At 34.0% G+C, this 18,773-nt stretch overlaps 1 protein-coding gene across 3 annotated transcripts; it reads right to left on the reverse strand.

Moving 5' to 3' along the window:
* Positions 1–1,621: 1,621 nt before the first annotated feature.
* Positions 1,622–11,243, reverse strand: LOC120174129 (formin-like protein 14). 3 transcript variants are annotated; one of them, XM_039181092.1, is made up of 18 exons: positions 11,145–11,243; positions 10,793–10,902; positions 9,995–10,698; positions 9,688–9,909; positions 7,912–9,551; positions 7,357–7,483; positions 6,329–6,400; positions 5,094–5,192; positions 4,321–4,362; positions 4,158–4,238; positions 4,027–4,077; positions 3,832–3,913; positions 3,654–3,748; positions 3,023–3,094; positions 2,816–2,932; positions 2,226–2,294; positions 2,070–2,136; positions 1,622–1,965 (listed from the first exon to the last, which is right to left on the reverse strand). In XM_039181092.1, exons 2-18 carry the CDS (start codon positions 10,863–10,865, stop codon positions 1,772–1,774), a joined length of 3,807 nt encoding a protein of 1,268 aa, XP_039037023.1. In that variant the 5' UTR covers positions 10,866–10,902; positions 11,145–11,243; the 3' UTR covers positions 1,622–1,771. The 3 variants fall into 3 exon arrangements, with proteins under 3 accessions (XP_039037023.1, XP_039037024.1, XP_039037022.1); XM_039181093.1 differs by having other exon boundaries at positions 10,793–10,893; positions 11,145–11,202; XM_039181091.1 differs by having other exon boundaries at positions 1,623–1,965; positions 10,793–10,867; positions 11,145–11,241.
* Positions 11,244–18,773: the final 7,530 nt, after the last annotated feature.

Genomic DNA, 18,773 nt, shown 5'->3' on the forward strand with positions numbered 1-18,773 from the left:
TATCAACCGCAAGTGCCATTGACTTTTATGCCTACCGAGTGAATTCACTTGTAAAGGCTGTGCGAGCCGGCCTAACACGTTTTTCGGACAATTTACATGGGCTATTACAAGTGCAGCAGCGTCAGAGGTTATCCTGCAAGGAAACATGTAGAGCGAGCTCTAGATGATCCAACGATGCTGATTGTAACATATGAAGCAGATCACAATCATAGCCACAACATCAACGATGTGTCACCAGCTTTGATCCTCGAATCATCTTAGGTCCCCACCACTCATGCAACCGGCCATGGAAAAATATAATCGAAAATGGTCTCGAAACAAGGAGATTGGGTAGTTGCTCTTAAACAAAAGACGGTGCAGGATTCCGTATATTGGACATTATTTAGTTTAATAATGTTAACCTCAATCTCTTAACTCTCGAACGACAATTACTCAAGGAAACCAAGCGATCAATGACTCAACTAATCACCAAATGATGACTACGATGCAAATGGAAAACAAAACCGAGCAAGGTAAAGTAACTAACTCATATTTCCTGTATTTTACTTGTTTAGAAATAAAAGCAATCGTAGAAATCACCAGCTATTGAAATAAAGATAGAAAATACCAAATGAATTGTTCTTTGCTTGCTATTGCCTTCCCGAAAGACGAGGATCGAGCCTCTGTTACACTGCTTGATCTTTGACTATCGAAAGTGTTGTTTTTTTTGCTTCTCCCTTTCTCTTTCTCTTGTGTAAAAAATAAAAAATAAAAATCAGACCCCCACAATTTCCAGTAGTTAATCCCTTAAAACTGACCCATTTCCTCCACTTTGCCTTGGTTAACTCCCAATAACCGCCTTTTTAATTGTTTAGGATTTCACGTGGACTGGGCTTGATCATTGGATTGGGCCTCCAACTGCTCTGCTTCGGGTCTGCTCCGACTTAGCCCCGGACAAAAACGAGCATCTACAGACTCGGTCAAAGCTTAATAAATACTTGACTTGAATGGACTCAACTCGAGCGTCTCGAGTTCTTAATGAGTCGAAACGGGTTACTTGATACTCGATTCGAAAAGCTCGCGAGCAACTCGAAATATCATATATTAAGATCTTATTTTTAATAATAATAATAATAATAATAACATTTATGTGCTGATTTAAAACAATGTAATATATGATTTTCATATATTTAAGATTTAAGTTCGAATTTGAAAATTCAATCGAGTGAAGTTTAAAATGTTTTTTTTTCATTTTGTGCTTTTACAAACTTTTACGAGTTCAAATTCATGATTTTGAGTTCGAGCCAAACTTGAAAAATTTTAAGCTCGAGAGTTTTCGAGTTAAATCGAACTTTATTTTAGAGTTTTTGAGTTGAATCAAATTCAACAATACTCAAGTTCAACTCGACTTGCTTACGGACTTGTAGGAACTTGACGTTGAAATTTCTGATATGATTTGCAAAACGCACGCTCACAATACGTGAATTACAATTTTCAAGGAGAAAGGAAAAAAGCATACATGGAAAGATTGGGGTTGAAGAGAAATTGACAAAGCTCTAAAATTTAATCTTTTACAACTCGAGGGTATTTTATGCAAAAACACTTGCACAAATTCACCCTTTGAATTTAAAATCTTTCAAGAGCAAAACAAGATTTCGGCAGGCCAAGCTTGGACACATATAATTCTTATTATTCAAGATCAACCCGACCCGTTCCCATCTTTACCCACCAAATATCCCGAAGATTATTTACTGAAATGTGGTATTCAGTGTCTCCAACTACAAAAGCATCATTATCTTTGCAGTGTGTGTTTCAGGATTTGAGAAGTAAAACTCGGCTCATCCGTATCAGCCCCATCCTTCTTTACAGCTGCTCGTTCTTTCATGGCTTCCTTCTCCAGTTTCTTTTTCTCGGAATCAGCTAGCTTCTCATTCTCCTCCCGTGATTTCTTGAACATCTTAACGAAAACAACCAATATCTGAGTCACTGCAGAACAAACAATAAACTCGAGCAGTCGGTATTTGTTCCATTAGAAAAAGATCATATGAAAGGTTTCTGATTCGAAACGTAAATGTCAGAACGTGGAAAACCTTGTTCAAAAGGACATCGTGCCGGATCCTCTCCAAAGTACTGGGATAATGAATCAGCATTTCTTCCCTGCAGGACAACATAATTTCGACTAAACCACAACGCATGACAAGTTTAAACTATTGCATGAGCAACTACAAAACCGGGAAAGCACTTACCACTTCAGAATATAAGGAGATAAGTGACCTTACTTCAGCTTCAGCCGTATCAAGGAAATTCTTCAACACCTAGAACAAAGTAAACATTTAACACTAATTGCATAATGTAAAATAAGAGTTGTGAAGATAAAGAAATTTAGTATAATCTTCAGTCTTTTTTATTTACAAGATAAATTTTATTTCATGAAAGTCTTATACTGAATAATATCTAAAATAGAAATTTTAGAAACATGATAAGCACAGATATATGCTTTTGTTGATCAAAAGTTTTATCAGTCTTCATGCTTAGATACTATAATGCATATCATAAAAGATACTAATCATCTAAGAGTCAATGAAGCTCACTGCAAGATACATCTGCAAACAAATTTTCCCCAAAAGGTGCACTTGTTTGTTAAAAGGAAATCATAGTTAATTGATCCTTTGTTTGTTTCAACATCAAGCAAAATCCCTACATCTATAATGACAGGAAAAAGGGAACCGAGATTATTGCAAGAGAACTCAACACATTAGAAGGAAAAAGTAGAGTAGATAAATCTGTAGCAAAGTTAATGGATTAGATTCTTTGTTAAGCAACAATCTTTCCTCACCTTCTGAAAGCCCAAAGAGATATCACCATCATTATCTGAAGCAGTGAGTTCTTGCTCAACCTTTTCAAGACCCTTACTCACAGCTTGCATTTCTTCAGCGAGGTTTTTCAATTGAATCTAGCCAGATACATGAAAGCCAAACGGATTATAAAAATTAACAACTTTAAGAAGAAAAGATCCAAAAAACTAGAACTGTAAAGAGCGTACCTTAGAAGCAGCTTCTAAATGAACAAGATCTTTATCGAAATCCAGCAACTCTGGCATTTTCTCTGATAGAAGCTAACACATGCAAAAAAGAAAAAGAAAAAAGAGATGCACAATTTAGGACCTATGTAAAACATGCAGATGCCAGAAGGGATACTAGCACATTCCGAATTATTTAAAATGAAAAAAATCATGTTGGGCAAGGAGGTAAAATTTGTTAAGAGTAAGGTTACTATATGATTGAACCAAAGGAAAAAGAAATAACCAAAACAAACGGCTGTTTCCTTTCAAAAACGAGTTGTGCACCAAAAATTATTTATAGTGATGATTGACCATCCCAAACCCAAAGCACAACAACAACAATAATAATAGAGCATCTAACTTCTCACGTCATAGCCTACATGAAAACAAACACAAAATCACGTGAAACATGTGACATTAGGAACTAGTAAATATAAAATACACATTACCAAAGTATTAGAGAACTTTCCATAAGTCACCAAAATACTATTTGAAGGGCACAAAATTACAGCATCATTACCTCTGTCCCCATAAACAGAACAAGAAACCTTATTACCGATTCCCAATTCCCAGTGCATGTATAGAACTAAGAAGTCACTTTCATCATTCTTACCTTGCATAGATAATGCATTAAAGTCATCTTGTTGTTCCTTGCACGTGTATCAGATAATTTAAGGAGACTATCCAATTTGAATCCCACCGCAGATCCTGCAAATAGAAGTGAAATAATGATATGAAGAGGCATTATTAGAAAAACTGTTCATACTCCTAATCATGGACCACCTGGGTACCTCGTGCAGTGCCTTGATTCAATGCATTTCCCAATGTGAGAATTGTCTGCATTATCTGACGCAATTTCACAGATTCTTTTACCTGAAAATTAGTCTCTGAGATTTTAGATGCAAGAAGAAAAAAATACAGCATTTAGCACGCAAAATGAGCAATTATGCATCACGCATTTGAGATTTAGTTAAGTATAACAGTACCTCTGTAGTTGCATGATTAATGATGCTCAAGTTAGATCTTAAGTCATCCACCTGAAACAGGTGAGAATGAATATAGATTAATAATGAATTCAAGCATACAAGATTGAATATACAAATTATCCAGACAATACCTGAGAAGAAAATGTGATTCTAAATGCAAATACTCGTAATTTTGATTCTACTCGTGGAACCTTCATCAGCTCTAGGAAAAACTGAAAGATTTATCAATTATAGTATCAACAGCAGATCAAGCTAAGGGGTCTGAATTTGTTAAAGATGGATACTGGAACAGACCTGTTCACACTTCCCAAGCATTGCCTTGTCACCTGTATAATTCTACCAAAAAAAAAGTAGCAATTTTTTTTTACAATTACATCCTTTTAAGTTAAATAAAATGTTCAAATGAGGGCTATCTAATAAAAGTCGTAAAAGGGAATTCCTTCCTCTAGATCATCCCTATTTAAGGAATTTAAAGAAAAGGGCGATTCCAAACTTCAGAGGTTCTAAAGGAATCTTCCCTCAGATCATCCCTATTTTCCAAGATGGGAGAAGGCACCAGTCCTTCTTATCCCTTCCCCTTTCTTCCCCTCACTCCTACCAGAACATAAGTTAAATGGAAGTGTTCTTTCCTTTCTTGTCTGGTATGGGGTTGAAATCAAACTATAACTGAATCCTTACCATGCTTGCAAATTAGTTTGGGATGTAGTCTTATTCATAACTAATAAGAAAAATATTTGGACATTTAAATGATCCTCCTAAAACTGGAAAGGTTCAGTCAGGACTTTGAACATATAAAAATGCAAAAGGCAGCTTTAAATCTTCCATAAAGAGGTCTACTGCCTTTTAAACCTTAAGAGAATGGGGGCAATACAACTGTCCAATGTTGATATGTGAATTCCCATGTCAAATAATTTTCATTGTATAGAAGGTAACATGCTATTTCCTAGGTGATAACATGTAAAGAGTTCTTTCTAAAAACAGTTTCATTTAAATAACATAGTAAATAGACTGGAAAACATAGCATTTGGAAACATATACAATCAAATGTTACAGCATATATATATTACCTTAAGCAGTTCCATTTCTTCTTTAGTGGGACAAAATTTAATCAGATTCTCCACCTGATCAATATCAAGAGCCGAAGAATCCAATGCTAGTATGGCAGACTGAAAATAAAGGGCACAATGTTTAGGGCAACCAACTTTACAAGTTAAAGCAAAACAGAAAGCTGAAAATGTCATGTCATGATAAAATTTTAACCAAGCTGGCACGACAATAGAAAGAACCTACAGAAGGAATCAATAGTTATAGGGAAGAAAAGAAAATCCAGTATCAAAGTTTGGTTGTGGTTTAAATGGAAATGAAAACCTATAAAGCAAGATGAGCTGAGCCACAGAAAAGAGTAAATAGTTTATTAATGATATATGGCAGATCCGGTAAAGTCAACTGTCACTCCTGCATAAATAGCCAGAAGGTTTAACTAATACAAACAAAATCAAACCTTACCCTCAATTATGAAAGCATTCCATAAGAAAATTTTCAAATCTATCCGTGTTACACAATGAATTCAATATAATATTGGTATACAATCTTTTTTAACAGCTATAGGAAGTGCAACGAAGTTTCCAAAGCTGGTATTCGTATATAGTATACAATTTCACAATCCAAATTAACATGAATCATATCATTTAAACTTCTTATTGTATCAAACACATTTTTAGACCCAGGCAAAAATATTCACCTTTCAACATTACCAAAGATCCATAACAAAGCACTGAAACGTTTCTCTAAAGAAGTACATCACATCATAGACCCGCATCCAATGGCCTTTAGCAGATAGAGTTCCAATGAAAAGATCATGTGCTATAGGTGAGCAATAAGATGTCTGAATATTAATAAAATCTAAATTTATGATTGCTGCCAGTTGAAAATAGAAAAATTAAACTGAGGACCCTGAGGAGTACCCATTTTGATATCAAATCATAGAAAACGCAGCATAATCAAGGATTCCAGTTTCCAGAAATCAGGTTGACAGGAAAAGCTTTATGCACATAATTTAAACCATCAAAAACTAAGGTAGTATTTTCAACGAATATTATATGAAAAAAAAAATCAAATAAAAGACATCAGATATGATATACTATAAAAAATATAACATCAAAGAAAAAATTGAAGGGAGGGGGCATGGGGGTAAATCTCTAACATTCCAACATCATTTCAATTATAAACTAAAATAAAACCCAAGGAAAAAAAATAACTTTTTAGCACATAAAATTTAGCAGGCAAGCAAAGAATAACTTACAAGCATATCGGGCAGAGGGATTTTTATTTTTGTGAGCATTATTTCACAATTATATGCTCTGCGCAAATCAACCTGACAAAGATAAAACAAGTGCCACATACACAAATTAAGGGAAAAGAAATTTAATGTTCTTAAAGTGCATATAAAAGAAATTATATGATGAAAGAAGGAATTAGATGACTACATGCATCACTTGGTGAATTCGCAATAGATGGTCAAGTTCAAAGTTAATAAAGCATATAATGATGCATCACTAGCAATAAAGGATCTTTACAAACTTAAATATTCATCATAGAAGAGTAGTTGTATTATAGACGAACCAAAAGGGTTTCAGAACTGCTCTTATACTATTTTATTAAGGTTGTATATATGTAATTTGCAACAAAAGGGCATTCTTTTTTATTTTATAACAGAACAGCACTGTAACGGTATAATAATAATAATAATAATAATATAATACAACAGTGATACACTACTCCTGATGACTCATATCAGTCATGCAACTAGACCAATATGAAATTCATGCTGCTGACATAAAAATTAATAACAAAAATGTAGCATGATAAAGGCGAGCTTTGTATGCTAAAAGCATAATGACTATTTTTCATGATTGTGCCATTTACCTAGAGGAATCACAAATTAGAAGACTGCCACTGATATTCTCTTAATGCTTACTCCATAAACTTATTGCTGTATATAATTGACAAGGCAATTACTGAACTATAAACTTAACCTTTCTGGAGAAACTAGATGATCAATTACGAAGTTCGATTCTGCTCGTTATTCAGGGAAAGAAACACCATATCACATTCCTCATTCATTTCTTTAGTGTTTTAATCAAGCCAATTAGGATCACATAACTGGGCTTTTCCTACTATAATGGATGTCGTAAAAATTTTAAGCCATAATTAACACATAACTGATTCAGCATTATTCATTTCATACAAAAAGGTCGTATGGAATTTTAGCAGGAAGACAATAGTTTCTTTATTAATCGAGAGTCTGAAGAAAGAAAGAAAAAATCTTACTAATTGCACTTTCTCAGGTTTGTTGATGTTAGAACCACGTCGGCCAAGTTTGTTAGTACTACTCCCATTTGAAACAGAGGCTGCTGAGAATAAACTTTCAAGTTCGGACATATCAATTTCAGGGGCCCTACACCAAAAGGAATAGATCTATAGGGTTAAAAGCAATCATATTCCCATATTAGAGGGAAAAGTAATCCAAGTAAAACTAAAGATAAATAAAAGGGGAAACAGAACAGAGAACAGATTGACCAAGAATTCATGCCTCTCTTTCTTTTTCTTATCCTTTCTTTTCTTTTTTTTCTTTTCTTTTTTGTGCGTATAGATTGCGACCACATAACAAGATAGAAAGTGATGACATTTAACATTAAGACAACATAATGCTTTTTGAAATATATTCTGGTGAAAGCCAAACAAAATGCAACTAACGACTAACAAAATGTTTGGTCCACGATCCAGTCCAGGTTGTGCAATCTACCATATCTTTCTAAAACCTTTTGGCAGTTATAAAAATTATGATGTAATTTGGTACTGATATAAGATCATGTATGCACTCACCTTGATTGATTATCCTGTTTTTGAGAATCAGCCCATAGACTCCCTTGCATTGCTCGAGTGACTTTGACCCAATGTAATGGCTTCAACGAGTTTTTCTTCGGGGTATTACTCGCAGCAAGTACACGGCCTCTTCCATGACCTGTCTGTCCCAAAGGCTTCCCCCTACCACTAGATGGAGGTGGTGGCGGCGGCACATTGGACACCTTTGCACCTGGCAGCCGTGTGCCTGGTAGTGGAGGGGGCACAGCAGGGGCTTTAGGTGCAGGGGGTGGAGGAGGAACAGAACCTGACCCTGCAGGTCCTACAAGTGGCGGAGGTGGCCGAGGGACATTAGTATTATGGCCTTGAATAGGTGGAGCAGGTCCTCTGTGAGAGGAATTAGTAGTAGAGGTTGCCATTGGAGGTGGTGGCGGTGGCGGTGGTGGAGTAGGTCCCTTGTGAGAGGAACTAGCAATAGAGGTTGCCATTGGAGGTGGTGGTGGTGGAGGCGGTGGAGCAGGCCCCCTTTGAGAGGAACTACCAGTAGAGGTTGCCATTGGAGGCGGAGGCGGCGGTGGCGGCGGAGTAGGTAACCTATGAGAGGAACTAGTAGTAGAGATTGCCCTTGGAGGAGCAGGAGGTGGTGGTGGAGGTGGTTGGTATAGTGCTTTCTTGTTGGATTTGCTTCCCGACGACAGTGGATGCAAGGGTGGGGGTAGGGGCGGAGGCAAGGGTGGCAGCATGGGTGGTGATAACAATTGAGAGGAAAGTGCAGGAGGGGGTAGGGTTGGTCGCAGCTCTTTGTAAGTGTTGAAAGGGGGGAGGGGGGGAGGGGGAGGAGGAGGAGGAGGAGGAGGGCCGCTGTTGATACCTTCAAGTGATGTTGAAAACACTCTACCAGATAAACTATGAGACGGAGGTGGTGGAGGTGGTGGAGGACCTCTTTCAGTAGTGGCAGGCAAAGGTATCGCAGAGTTCCCTTTAGACAAACTAGGAAAAGTAGGGGGCGGGGGTGGGGGTGGCGGTGGGGATGACTTAGGTCTAATGGTCTTGACAGATGAAGGTAGATGCAGTGGAGGCGGCGGCGGTGGTGGTGGTTCATGATGTGTACATCCTAAAGAGAGATTTTCACTAGGTATTAAAGGTGGTTCTGGAGGTGTGGGTACAAGAGGTCGTGAAGGTTCCATCGGAGAAGATAAATGAGACGGTATTCCTGAACTTGAAACTATCTGAACAGTTTCAACTGATGCGTGATCTAAATCTTGTAAACTATCATTCTCTGAATGCAAGGGAACTGTATCAACAATGTCTGGCAGGAGAGATCTTGTTGGATCCACCAAAGGCTTGTTGATCACATCAAATGCTTCATCCGAACTATCAGCAGTGCTAGATGCATTGTTTTCCTCCTCAGAATCAGCAGGAGATGCGTATAAATTTCCTTTATTCTGCAATCTGGACAATTCCTTCACATCACTCAAGACTGAAAGTTGTTTAAGTAGCCACAAGGCAGCATCATCACTGTTATCAACCCACTCAACACCACTAAAGAGTTCTTGAACACGAGAAAAAGCTTCAATAGGTAATCCCCCTTTCTCCTCACCGTTTAAAACTGTTATAGGAGCCTTAGGAGGGGAGGAATTTTCAACCTTCCCAAACAAAACCTGGATTTAGAAGTTTATTGAATTAGAGATTCAAATGTTAGTGGCTAAGAAAGCGAATTGCTTAATACCACTGCCCTTATCTCTTCTTTCTATTGATGTATCCAAAATCCTAATAGATGGTCAAAAAGATATTTACCTCTGCTCGGAAGCCTTTTGGAAACCGCACCTTTGAGTCCCAAAGAATATCCAAGTTCTCAGAGTTCAGCATCAATATATTGGATCGAATAAATGCAGTGTTGAACATTACGCGAAACATCATAACTTCCCTTTCAGGATCTAGATCCAAATGGACACACTCCAATACAACATCGCCTTGCACCGAACATTGGATATCAATTTTAATCACGTCACAGTCAGACTGCAACAAGAAGCCATCCATTTTTGATAAGTTAACAGGACATACATAAATTAACACAAATTGTTGGGGAAAAGAGGACTTTTACCTGACGATAATGTCGAAGCACCTTCCTTTTCTTGGACATCGAGAAAAGCATTTGTTTGGATAGGCCATCTCGGTTATGAAGATCCCTACCAAAAATGCGAATAATTGGCCTGCACCCATTTTGGGCATCAAAGCTCGGAATGGCTCGAAGAATGATACAATCCAAAGAAAGAGCACGCTCGGGAGGAGGCCATTCAGTAGCTATATTCCTTCGTGCTACGTACTGAAGGTAACGAAGCTGAGAAGGGAAGGGATTTAAAGGTGAAAGGAGCTGCAAGAAACCTTTGGGAGCCTCTCTATGAACAATTTCAAGAGTCTTACGCTCTCCGCTGTGCAGCTTTTTAAAAATCAAGAAACTAGCTAACAGAAATGCCAAAAGTGGCCAGCCTCCTCTTTCACAATGTAGAAGAATAACGTTCTGGTGATTCCCAACTGAAAGCCAACTTTCACAAACACGAAGAAAATGTTGAATTAGAGACAATGGGAGCAGGGGACAACCCTCATATTGTCGTGGATAATCCAACACAGTAACATCAAATTGACATAAAATTTCGGCAAAACTACTTGGTTTTTCACCCTCACGAAAATTGAAAGCCAGAAATGACGATTCGGGGAATTCTTCATGTAACTCGGTCACAATTTCGTGCAGGTATACTTGGTACATACCGTCGGGCAAGACTTCAGTGGAGAAGCACGAATCGAAAACTGCAATAATTTAAATCGAATCAGTTCAGAAATGAGGGGAAAACAAAGAAGCTAAGAATGGAACAAGTTGAGGTTAAAGAGTTGGAGAAACTACCATATACTCTTTCGACAAATTCAAGCAATCCATCCGGGGGTCTCCTATAAAAAAATCTACTCAGAAGGGTCATCTCTGCCGCTCCAATTTCACCCAATGAGCTAAGAACCCTGACAACAACAAGCCACCATATCGTTTCAATTTGTTGCCACGTGCTTGCGATTTTACAGAGAAAAAACAAAGGCGAAATAAAAGGAAAAGAAAAAACATAAGCAATTATATAAAAATAAACAATCGTGAAGAGTAGAGACACACTCAAAGGCATTGATTTGAAATGATAAAGCGAACTAATGATTCCTAATAACAAATAATAGGAGGAAAATAGTTATGGGTTGATCTCGGGAACACAAACCAGTAATTACAGGAAAAGCAGAGACGTTTGAGATTTGGTGAAAGCAAGTTCCGGCTCCCTCTACTTCTGCCTTTTGATTTTCAAATCTTACTAGTCTTCTTCCATTTTTGAACTTCAAATATTTGGTTTTTTTTCTTTCTATTTCCTTTTTTATTTTCCAATAAGTTAACAGTCACGTAATTACAAATCTATCCTATCCACGTTCCCCCGTGTATTTGCCTGTTGTATAGAGCCCTTTACAGGGACGAGTTAAAACTAAATATTGAAAGGGATTAAATATTAGATTATTTAATAAAATATAAAAATTTATTATGTATTTAAATTTGAAATTTAGTATGAAGCAAGCGACCTTAGTGATTAAGAGATTGATGTTATTCTTGAGGTCCCGAGTTCAAGCACATATGTAGGGGTATGAGCGTTCATTGTCAAATAGTTAAAAGTTTTTGTACATATATTACCTTGTATTCATCTTAAATTTAAAAAAAAAAACTCAAAATTCAAGAGAAAACTTTTAATGTATCTAATATTTAAACTTACAATGACTTAAATTGTAACTAGACCAAAAATTTAAGAACACATACTTATCATTTTTTAGTTCAACCCCTACTTGATTAAATATTTAATAAATTTTTATATTTTTTAAATTTAAGTATTTATTTTTACATGAACCAAAATACTATTAAACCAAAATTATATTAAATATATAAATTGTAACTATGGTCGGGAGCCCCTTCGGTCCTAAGAGAACTCCGAGAGCTTCGTCCCTGACTACTAGTATATATTTATGAGCATAATTGAACAACAAATATTTATCAGAATAAATGAATTGTTGTTATTCATTAAAGTCTTAAATTCGAGTATCAGAAATATGAGCGTTTAATATCAAATAATTAAAAATTATATTTAAACAAATATTGTTTTCTACTTACCTCATACTAATAAAAAAAATATTTATCAAAGAAGTTTAAAATTTTGAGATAATTCATATTTTAAGTAAGGGAAGTTTAAAATTTTTCCAAAATATATGGATCAATTCTAATATATAAAATAACTAATCAATCCATTAATAAATATTTGTGTAATTGAGAATCATATATCGCGGGGACACTAGTATTGTCTCAAACTTACTCTCGAGAGGTTATGAATTTTGTTTATAAAAAAATATTTTTTTATAGAATTCATTAATTTTATTAAAAAGATGAAATATTTATAATTATATTAAATATTTATAATTATAATCAAGAACTAGATATATATAATAAGAATATTTTTTATAATTATTAACGCAAGAAATTAACCACCTAATATCGCACAAGGACCATACAAAGAAAATGTTAAAAAATATAATAAAAAAATTGAACAAATGATAGATACGAATAGATCTGACTAGGTCGACAAATAAACAACAAAAAGAATTAAGATATTGAAAGATCATCGACAAATCGTGAGTTAAAGTCGAGCGACGTGAGAAAACTATCCATGAACGCAAATCGTGTATCCAAATTCAATCTGAGAATTCAAACCATGGAAGAACAGTGTGATAACAAATAAGTGATATATTGATCAGTCATGGCGATATCAAACTCAACCCTATAAAAAATATAAACGAAATCAAAGATCAAACGATAAAAAATGTGTTAGAAAGATAAAATTATTAAAAACTAAATAATAAATGAAAACAAAAAATATGGTATAAAAAATAAATAATTAACAAAAAATATATTGACGATGAAGATCAATACTAAAATTGATATCACCACCTATCAAACTAAAGATAAAGAAAGGGATCAAAGTTTCAAAGAAAAGAGGTTAATCTATCACAAATATATTTAATAAGTCTACACTTTCAACCTAATGATCTTCTATGTTATTCTCTAACTCAAAGATGTTAGAAGAGTAAACTTTAATCTCAAAATTATGAACACAATAAAATTCTAAAATTTATTAATTTATTCGGATTATTTGTTAGGGAAAATGATTTAATTCGAGAAGAATTCACGGGATTTACACTTCTTCCAATGAGAAGGCTATCTCATCTATACAAGAATATTCCCTCTTTATTATTATAAAAAAGATTATCAATCGAATATAAATTGGATGTCGATAATTGCATAAAATAATGTACTATTTAAAGAGACACACATTCCCATTATTTGTACTAAAATAAAAGAATGAATTAATTATTACCTTTTTAATCGATGTAAAATTGAGTTATTTCAAGTTCACTTTCGTTCGAATGTTGTATCGGATTGCATTACTTCTATCAAGTAGTGATTTCCACGCCCATTCTACGATAAGTGTTCTTGAAAATATTCGAGCAAGAGACATTGAAAATAGTGGCAAATAAAATGAATGTTTTGTAAATTTTTCAAAAATATTAGTTCTAAAAAAGGGGAAAATATGTACATTAATATATAAGGGTCAAAATATATTAAATAAACATATGCAAAAATAGCAAGTCAAAATTAAAAGAAAGAAAATTGTCAAACATGGATTAGATCAAATACAAATATAAATGAGTAATCGAACATCAAATAAATATAATAATCAAATACAAATTTATCTTAGGACTAAATCGATAGGAAATAAAAAACATGTTCAAATTGAAGAAGATAAATAAATATCTACAACTAACAAAGGACCAAAATATAAGTCAACCAAAAATCGAAGCACAAATCATAAATATTAACAATTACAATAATGAACTAACTAGGGCCAAAATCGAAAGAAAAAAATACTAAGTTCAAAATAAAAAAACTTGAAAATATATGAGTAAATGTTGAAAATTACTATTAAATATAAGGACATTTTAAATAAATATATACATATGGTGCATACACATAAAATACATAAAGAATATGAGACATACACATATATTAAAATACAAGGACCAAAATGAAATATATGTATAATAAGGTACCAAAATTAAAGAAAAAAAGCTATCATGTGATTAATAATGAAGTCAAGTGACCAAGAAAGCAATTTTCCCAATAAATGAAATATGGTATAAAAATTAAAACACATACACATTTGTTACCATAAATAAAAAGTAGAGAGGAAGGAGTGTTGCAGTGTTCCACCGGGAAAGAGAGGATCCTTGTTCGCTGTCGTTCTCCGGTGGCCGTTCGTCGTCAAACTTTAAGGGTAGGTCTTCTAGACACCTGTTTTTGTCCAGGTTTTAATTACGTTATTATTATTATTGTTATTAACAAGATTTGTTTACATTTTGTAGGCACGAAACTGAAGCCCAAGATACAAATCACCCCAGCCAGCCCAAATTTCAACCCGACCCATATACAAGACCCGACCCAACATCAGACCCGATCTAGACCCGACACATTTGTTCAGTCCAAGCCCAAGAGTTAAGCCCGTTTGTGAGCCCATGACCCGGTTGGGTTTCTCCACCCGGTTGATTGACCCAATTGTAGCTTCCACCACCAACCCAACTGATGACCATGCCCTGCTCCACAACACCCCCACGCCTCACCCATGCCCTGTGCAGCCATGTTTCTCAGCAACTTTAGTCACCAAACATCCAACAACCGAAACAACATCTTTTTTTATTTTTTACGCATGTAATGGGGGATAAAACCCCCAAATTAGTGTAAAAAGGGGAACCCCCGATTTCTTCGGTTCTAAAAAAACATATTGTAAACTCTCATTCCCCTTTACTTTTTCATTGGAAATAGACAACCAAAAGCATTTCAAGGCATTTTCACGTTTTATGCATATTTTTCAGCAACCAATTCTTATTTTCCAAGTAAAAAAAGAGAGAATATAAATAGTTAGTTTACCTTACCTGGTTCGAGCTTCCCATTGGAGGGACTCGTTTGTCGTATGAATGAGGTGGCCGAAGGGTTGGAGGCGTTTGGCCGTGTAGAGTGAGGTTTTATCTAGGTTCCATAGGTTTTATTTTCGGGTTAGGATAGAAAAGAGAGAGTTTGGTTTGGTTTTAAGTCGGGTTAGGGTCAATTAGCCACTTTGAATGTCGTTTAGCCTTCCTTGGTTGCGGTAGGGGGTAGTTGTGGTTAGAGTGGCTACCAATGAGCGGTGGTCGGTGTTGCTGTTGGTCTTTAAGGGTGTCGCCGATCGCACGAGGAATATAGGAGAGAGGGAGAGCACTTTTAAAAAAAATAAGGGTGTTAATTTAGGTTAGTTTAAGTTTTAGATTATTATATATTAGATTTAGGGTTAATTACCTACTAGACTCCTCTAGTTTAGCCGAATATTTCCATTTTAGTCACTAGTTTTCGGGTCAAATCACCATATTGGTCCTCTTAACTTAGCCGAGTTTCTGCATTTTAGTCACTAATTTTAGTGTAAAATCCCTATTAAGTCACTCTAACTTAGGCATATTTTTACAAAGTAGACACCATCACATCCTTTTTTATTTATTTCAATTTTGGCTCTTTATCTTGCCTTTTATTTAATGTTGGTCATTTATGCATTTATTTTTAGTACGAATTTAATGCCCATGTTTATATTATTTCAATTTAGTCACTTATTTGCTATGTTATTTCTTTGAAATTTGCCACTGATCTTTTTATCATTTTGTTTTAGTCACTAATTAGTTTTGTCATCTTTATTTATTCATGAATTTGGTGTTATACTTTCAATTTATGCATTTTAGTCACTGTTTATTTATGATTTATCTATTGTTCTTTCAATTTATGCATTTTATGCATTGTTTATTTATGATTTATCTATTGTTCTTTTATTTTATGCATTCTAGTCACTGTTTATTTCTGATTTAGCTAGTGATCTTTTATTTCATGTATTTTATTCACTTCTTATTTATAATTTGTTTGCTATTATTTTATTTATGGCATAATTTGGTCCATGTTACTTTTATTTTTACCATATGAGTATGTTTATGTATGTTTATTATTATTACTCTTATTATTATTTGGTCTTTGTGGTTTGTATATATTATATCATATTATTCATATATGTGTGTATATATTTACTTAATATTCCTTAACCCTTGTATATTTATATATATTACTAATGTTTATTTTATTTTGTTTGATCTTATTTAATTATTTCATTTATAAAATGTCCAATTATCAATATTTTTACTTAATGATAACATATTTTGAATATTTTATTCGAACATTTTCGAGAACATCGATTTGTAGAATGGGCGTGGAAAGCACTGCTTGATCGAAGTAGTTTAATCTAATATGAAGTTCGAACGAAATGTGAACTCTAAATAAATCAAATTTATTTTTAATGATAATCAATTCATTTTTATTCAAATAATGCAATGCATGTTTCTCTAAATAGCCATTTATTTTATGCTAATATCGATGCTCAATTTATATTTGATTTGAGTTTTTTTATAAATCGAGGAGGGAACATTCTTTTTAGGCAAGAAATAGAAGAGATAGCCTTCCCATCGGAGGATGAGGAAATCTCGATATTTCTTTTCGAATTAAGAAATGTTCCCTAATAAATAATTCGAAACAAATTAATCAATGTTCAATACATGGATCATAATTTAACTTTATATTCCATTTATAATTTATACTACCGCGACAATGTATAAGCGACGAAGTACCAATTTTGGGTGTTGTTGGGTGTTAATCCTTCCCCACGTGTAACCGACTCTCAGACCCGTTAAATCAGATTTTTGGTAAACGCAGACCAATTTTTGTCTTACAAAACAATTTTTCTGAAAATCGTTTTAAAAGACATTTTTAGGTATTCGACCTACCTAGCTCAAAGGTCGATGGCAACTCCAATTCAAAATTTTCAAATTAAATCAAAATCGTCAATTTTTCAAATAAAAAGTCATAATTGTTTTTTTAAATAATATAATTGTTTTTCAAAAAAATGGTTATGACAGGTCTGTCTCAACACCGGGAACTTTTCTTTGGACTTCTCAGCTTCTATGCCTCCGATCTCACCGTCGGACCGTTAGATCATCATCATTCCGAAGTATGTTGGTATCATTGTCAATATGCAACTTTTTACCGTTCGGATATATCGTCTGACCACCGGTACTACCTCCACTGAAGACTCAAAGGTCAGATTATCTTTCCTCTTCATTTTTCAATCCCTTATTTTCTATCTTTTCTCTCGATCTCTCTCTATTTTTGGTTGTTGATTTCTTACTACTTATTTTTGGATCATGAATCTGTCGACACCCGTTTTCATCTTGACACCATTATTATTATTATTATTATTATTATTATTATTATTTTATGGTCTGCCAAATTACAAACCCAATTCGGGCCCCAATTACAAAGGGCCATCTGACCCAAATCCGAAGCCCAATAAAACAAATTACATCCAGAACTGAGCCCAAGAAACAATCGGCCCAGTACCAAAAAAATTAGGATTTCCAAACCCTAACCTCATTCTACTATCGCCGCCTAACACCAAGGGTCCCAATGTTTTATTTATTTTTATCCCTTGTAATTTTAGTAATTAATATTAAAAATGTTTGTTTTAGTCACTTTTACACTTTATTTTGTTTTAATTTTTGACACGATGATTTGTTTGTTTATATCTTAGTCCTATTTGCATGTTGTTTTATTTCATTTTTTGCATGTTGCTTTTATGTTGTTTTATTTAGTCACTGGTTAGTTTTGTTCTATTTTAATTTGCATGATTCCCTCATAAGCATTTATTGACTCAAATAAAAAAATTGACTAAGGGTAATATTCGTTCATTTTTAATATTGTCGTAAAGTGATTGTCTTAATGTATAAGAAAGTTACTTTCGATAAATTTAAAATGAAAGCCTATACCATTGAGTGACACTAATTAAATTGATTCCATTTTAAAACTTGGGGATTGAGAAAAAGATCATGTTCTTTTAATTAAGTTCACCGAGAAAAGATTGTTAGATCGAATCTAAGGTCTCGGCCCGATGTATTTAAATAATTGAACATCATTATTCTCATTAAAGGTTGGCAAAATAACTACTTAATTGTACTTGCTTGATGAAAGCTTTTAATTTTTTTTAATTTTTGCATGTGTTTTTCAATAGGATTTCAAAGTAGTAACACTCAATATTGAAAATAGTAATATCTTTTCATTTCTGTTGGAGTAATAAATGATTGCTTTAAGGCATGAGAGGTCATTTATTATCGATTGGAAATAATTAGATATTATTGTTTTCTCTTGAATCAATATTGATTTTTAAGACGAAATAGTGATATCTCTTGATTTCGATTGGAGTAATAAATGATTGCTTTAAGGCATGCGAGGTCATTTATTCTTGATTGAAAATCATTAGATATTATCGTTTTCATTCGAATCAATATTGAATTTTAAGATGAAATAGTGACATCTCTTTATTTTGATCGGAGTAATAAATGACAACTTTAAGGCATGAGAGGTCATTTATTCTCGATTGGAAATAATTAGATATTATCGTTTTCTCTCTTAGAATTATTTTGTATTGTTATTTTGAATTAATAATGAACTTTAGAATGAAATTGTAATATTTTTTTATTTCAATTAGGGTAAGAATTGACTTCTTTAAGGCATGAGATTCTTCTCGATAGGAAATAATTAAATATTATTGTGTTTCGTCCTAAAATTCACATAATAATATGAGTATGGGATCTTAAATTAAATTATACTCGAATTCTTAAATTTCATTGCAAAGAAAAGTAAT

Source organism: Hibiscus syriacus, unplaced genomic scaffold, assembly GCF_006381635.1.
Source record: "Hibiscus syriacus cultivar Baekdansim isolate YM2019G1 unplaced genomic scaffold, ASM638163v2 tig00112000_pilon, whole genome shotgun sequence".
NCBI classification, from domain to species: Eukaryota; Viridiplantae; Streptophyta; class Magnoliopsida; order Malvales; family Malvaceae; genus Hibiscus; species Hibiscus syriacus.

Bases quoted from the DNA above. Each gene is read 5' to 3' on its own strand.
- LOC120174129 (XM_039181092.1), bottom strand. From the start codon at position 10,865: ATGACCCTTCTGAGTAGATTTTTTTATAGGAGACCCCCGGATGGATTG. The intron at 10,699-10,792 runs GTAGTTTCTCCA...AAATTATTGCAG, and splicing joins ATTTGTCGAAAGAGTATATG to TTTTCGATTCGTGCTTCTCC. The intron at 4,239-4,320 runs GTCTGTTCCAGT...TAAATCTTTCAG, and splicing joins TGCTTGGGAAGTGTGAACAG to TTTTTCCTAGAGCTGATGAA.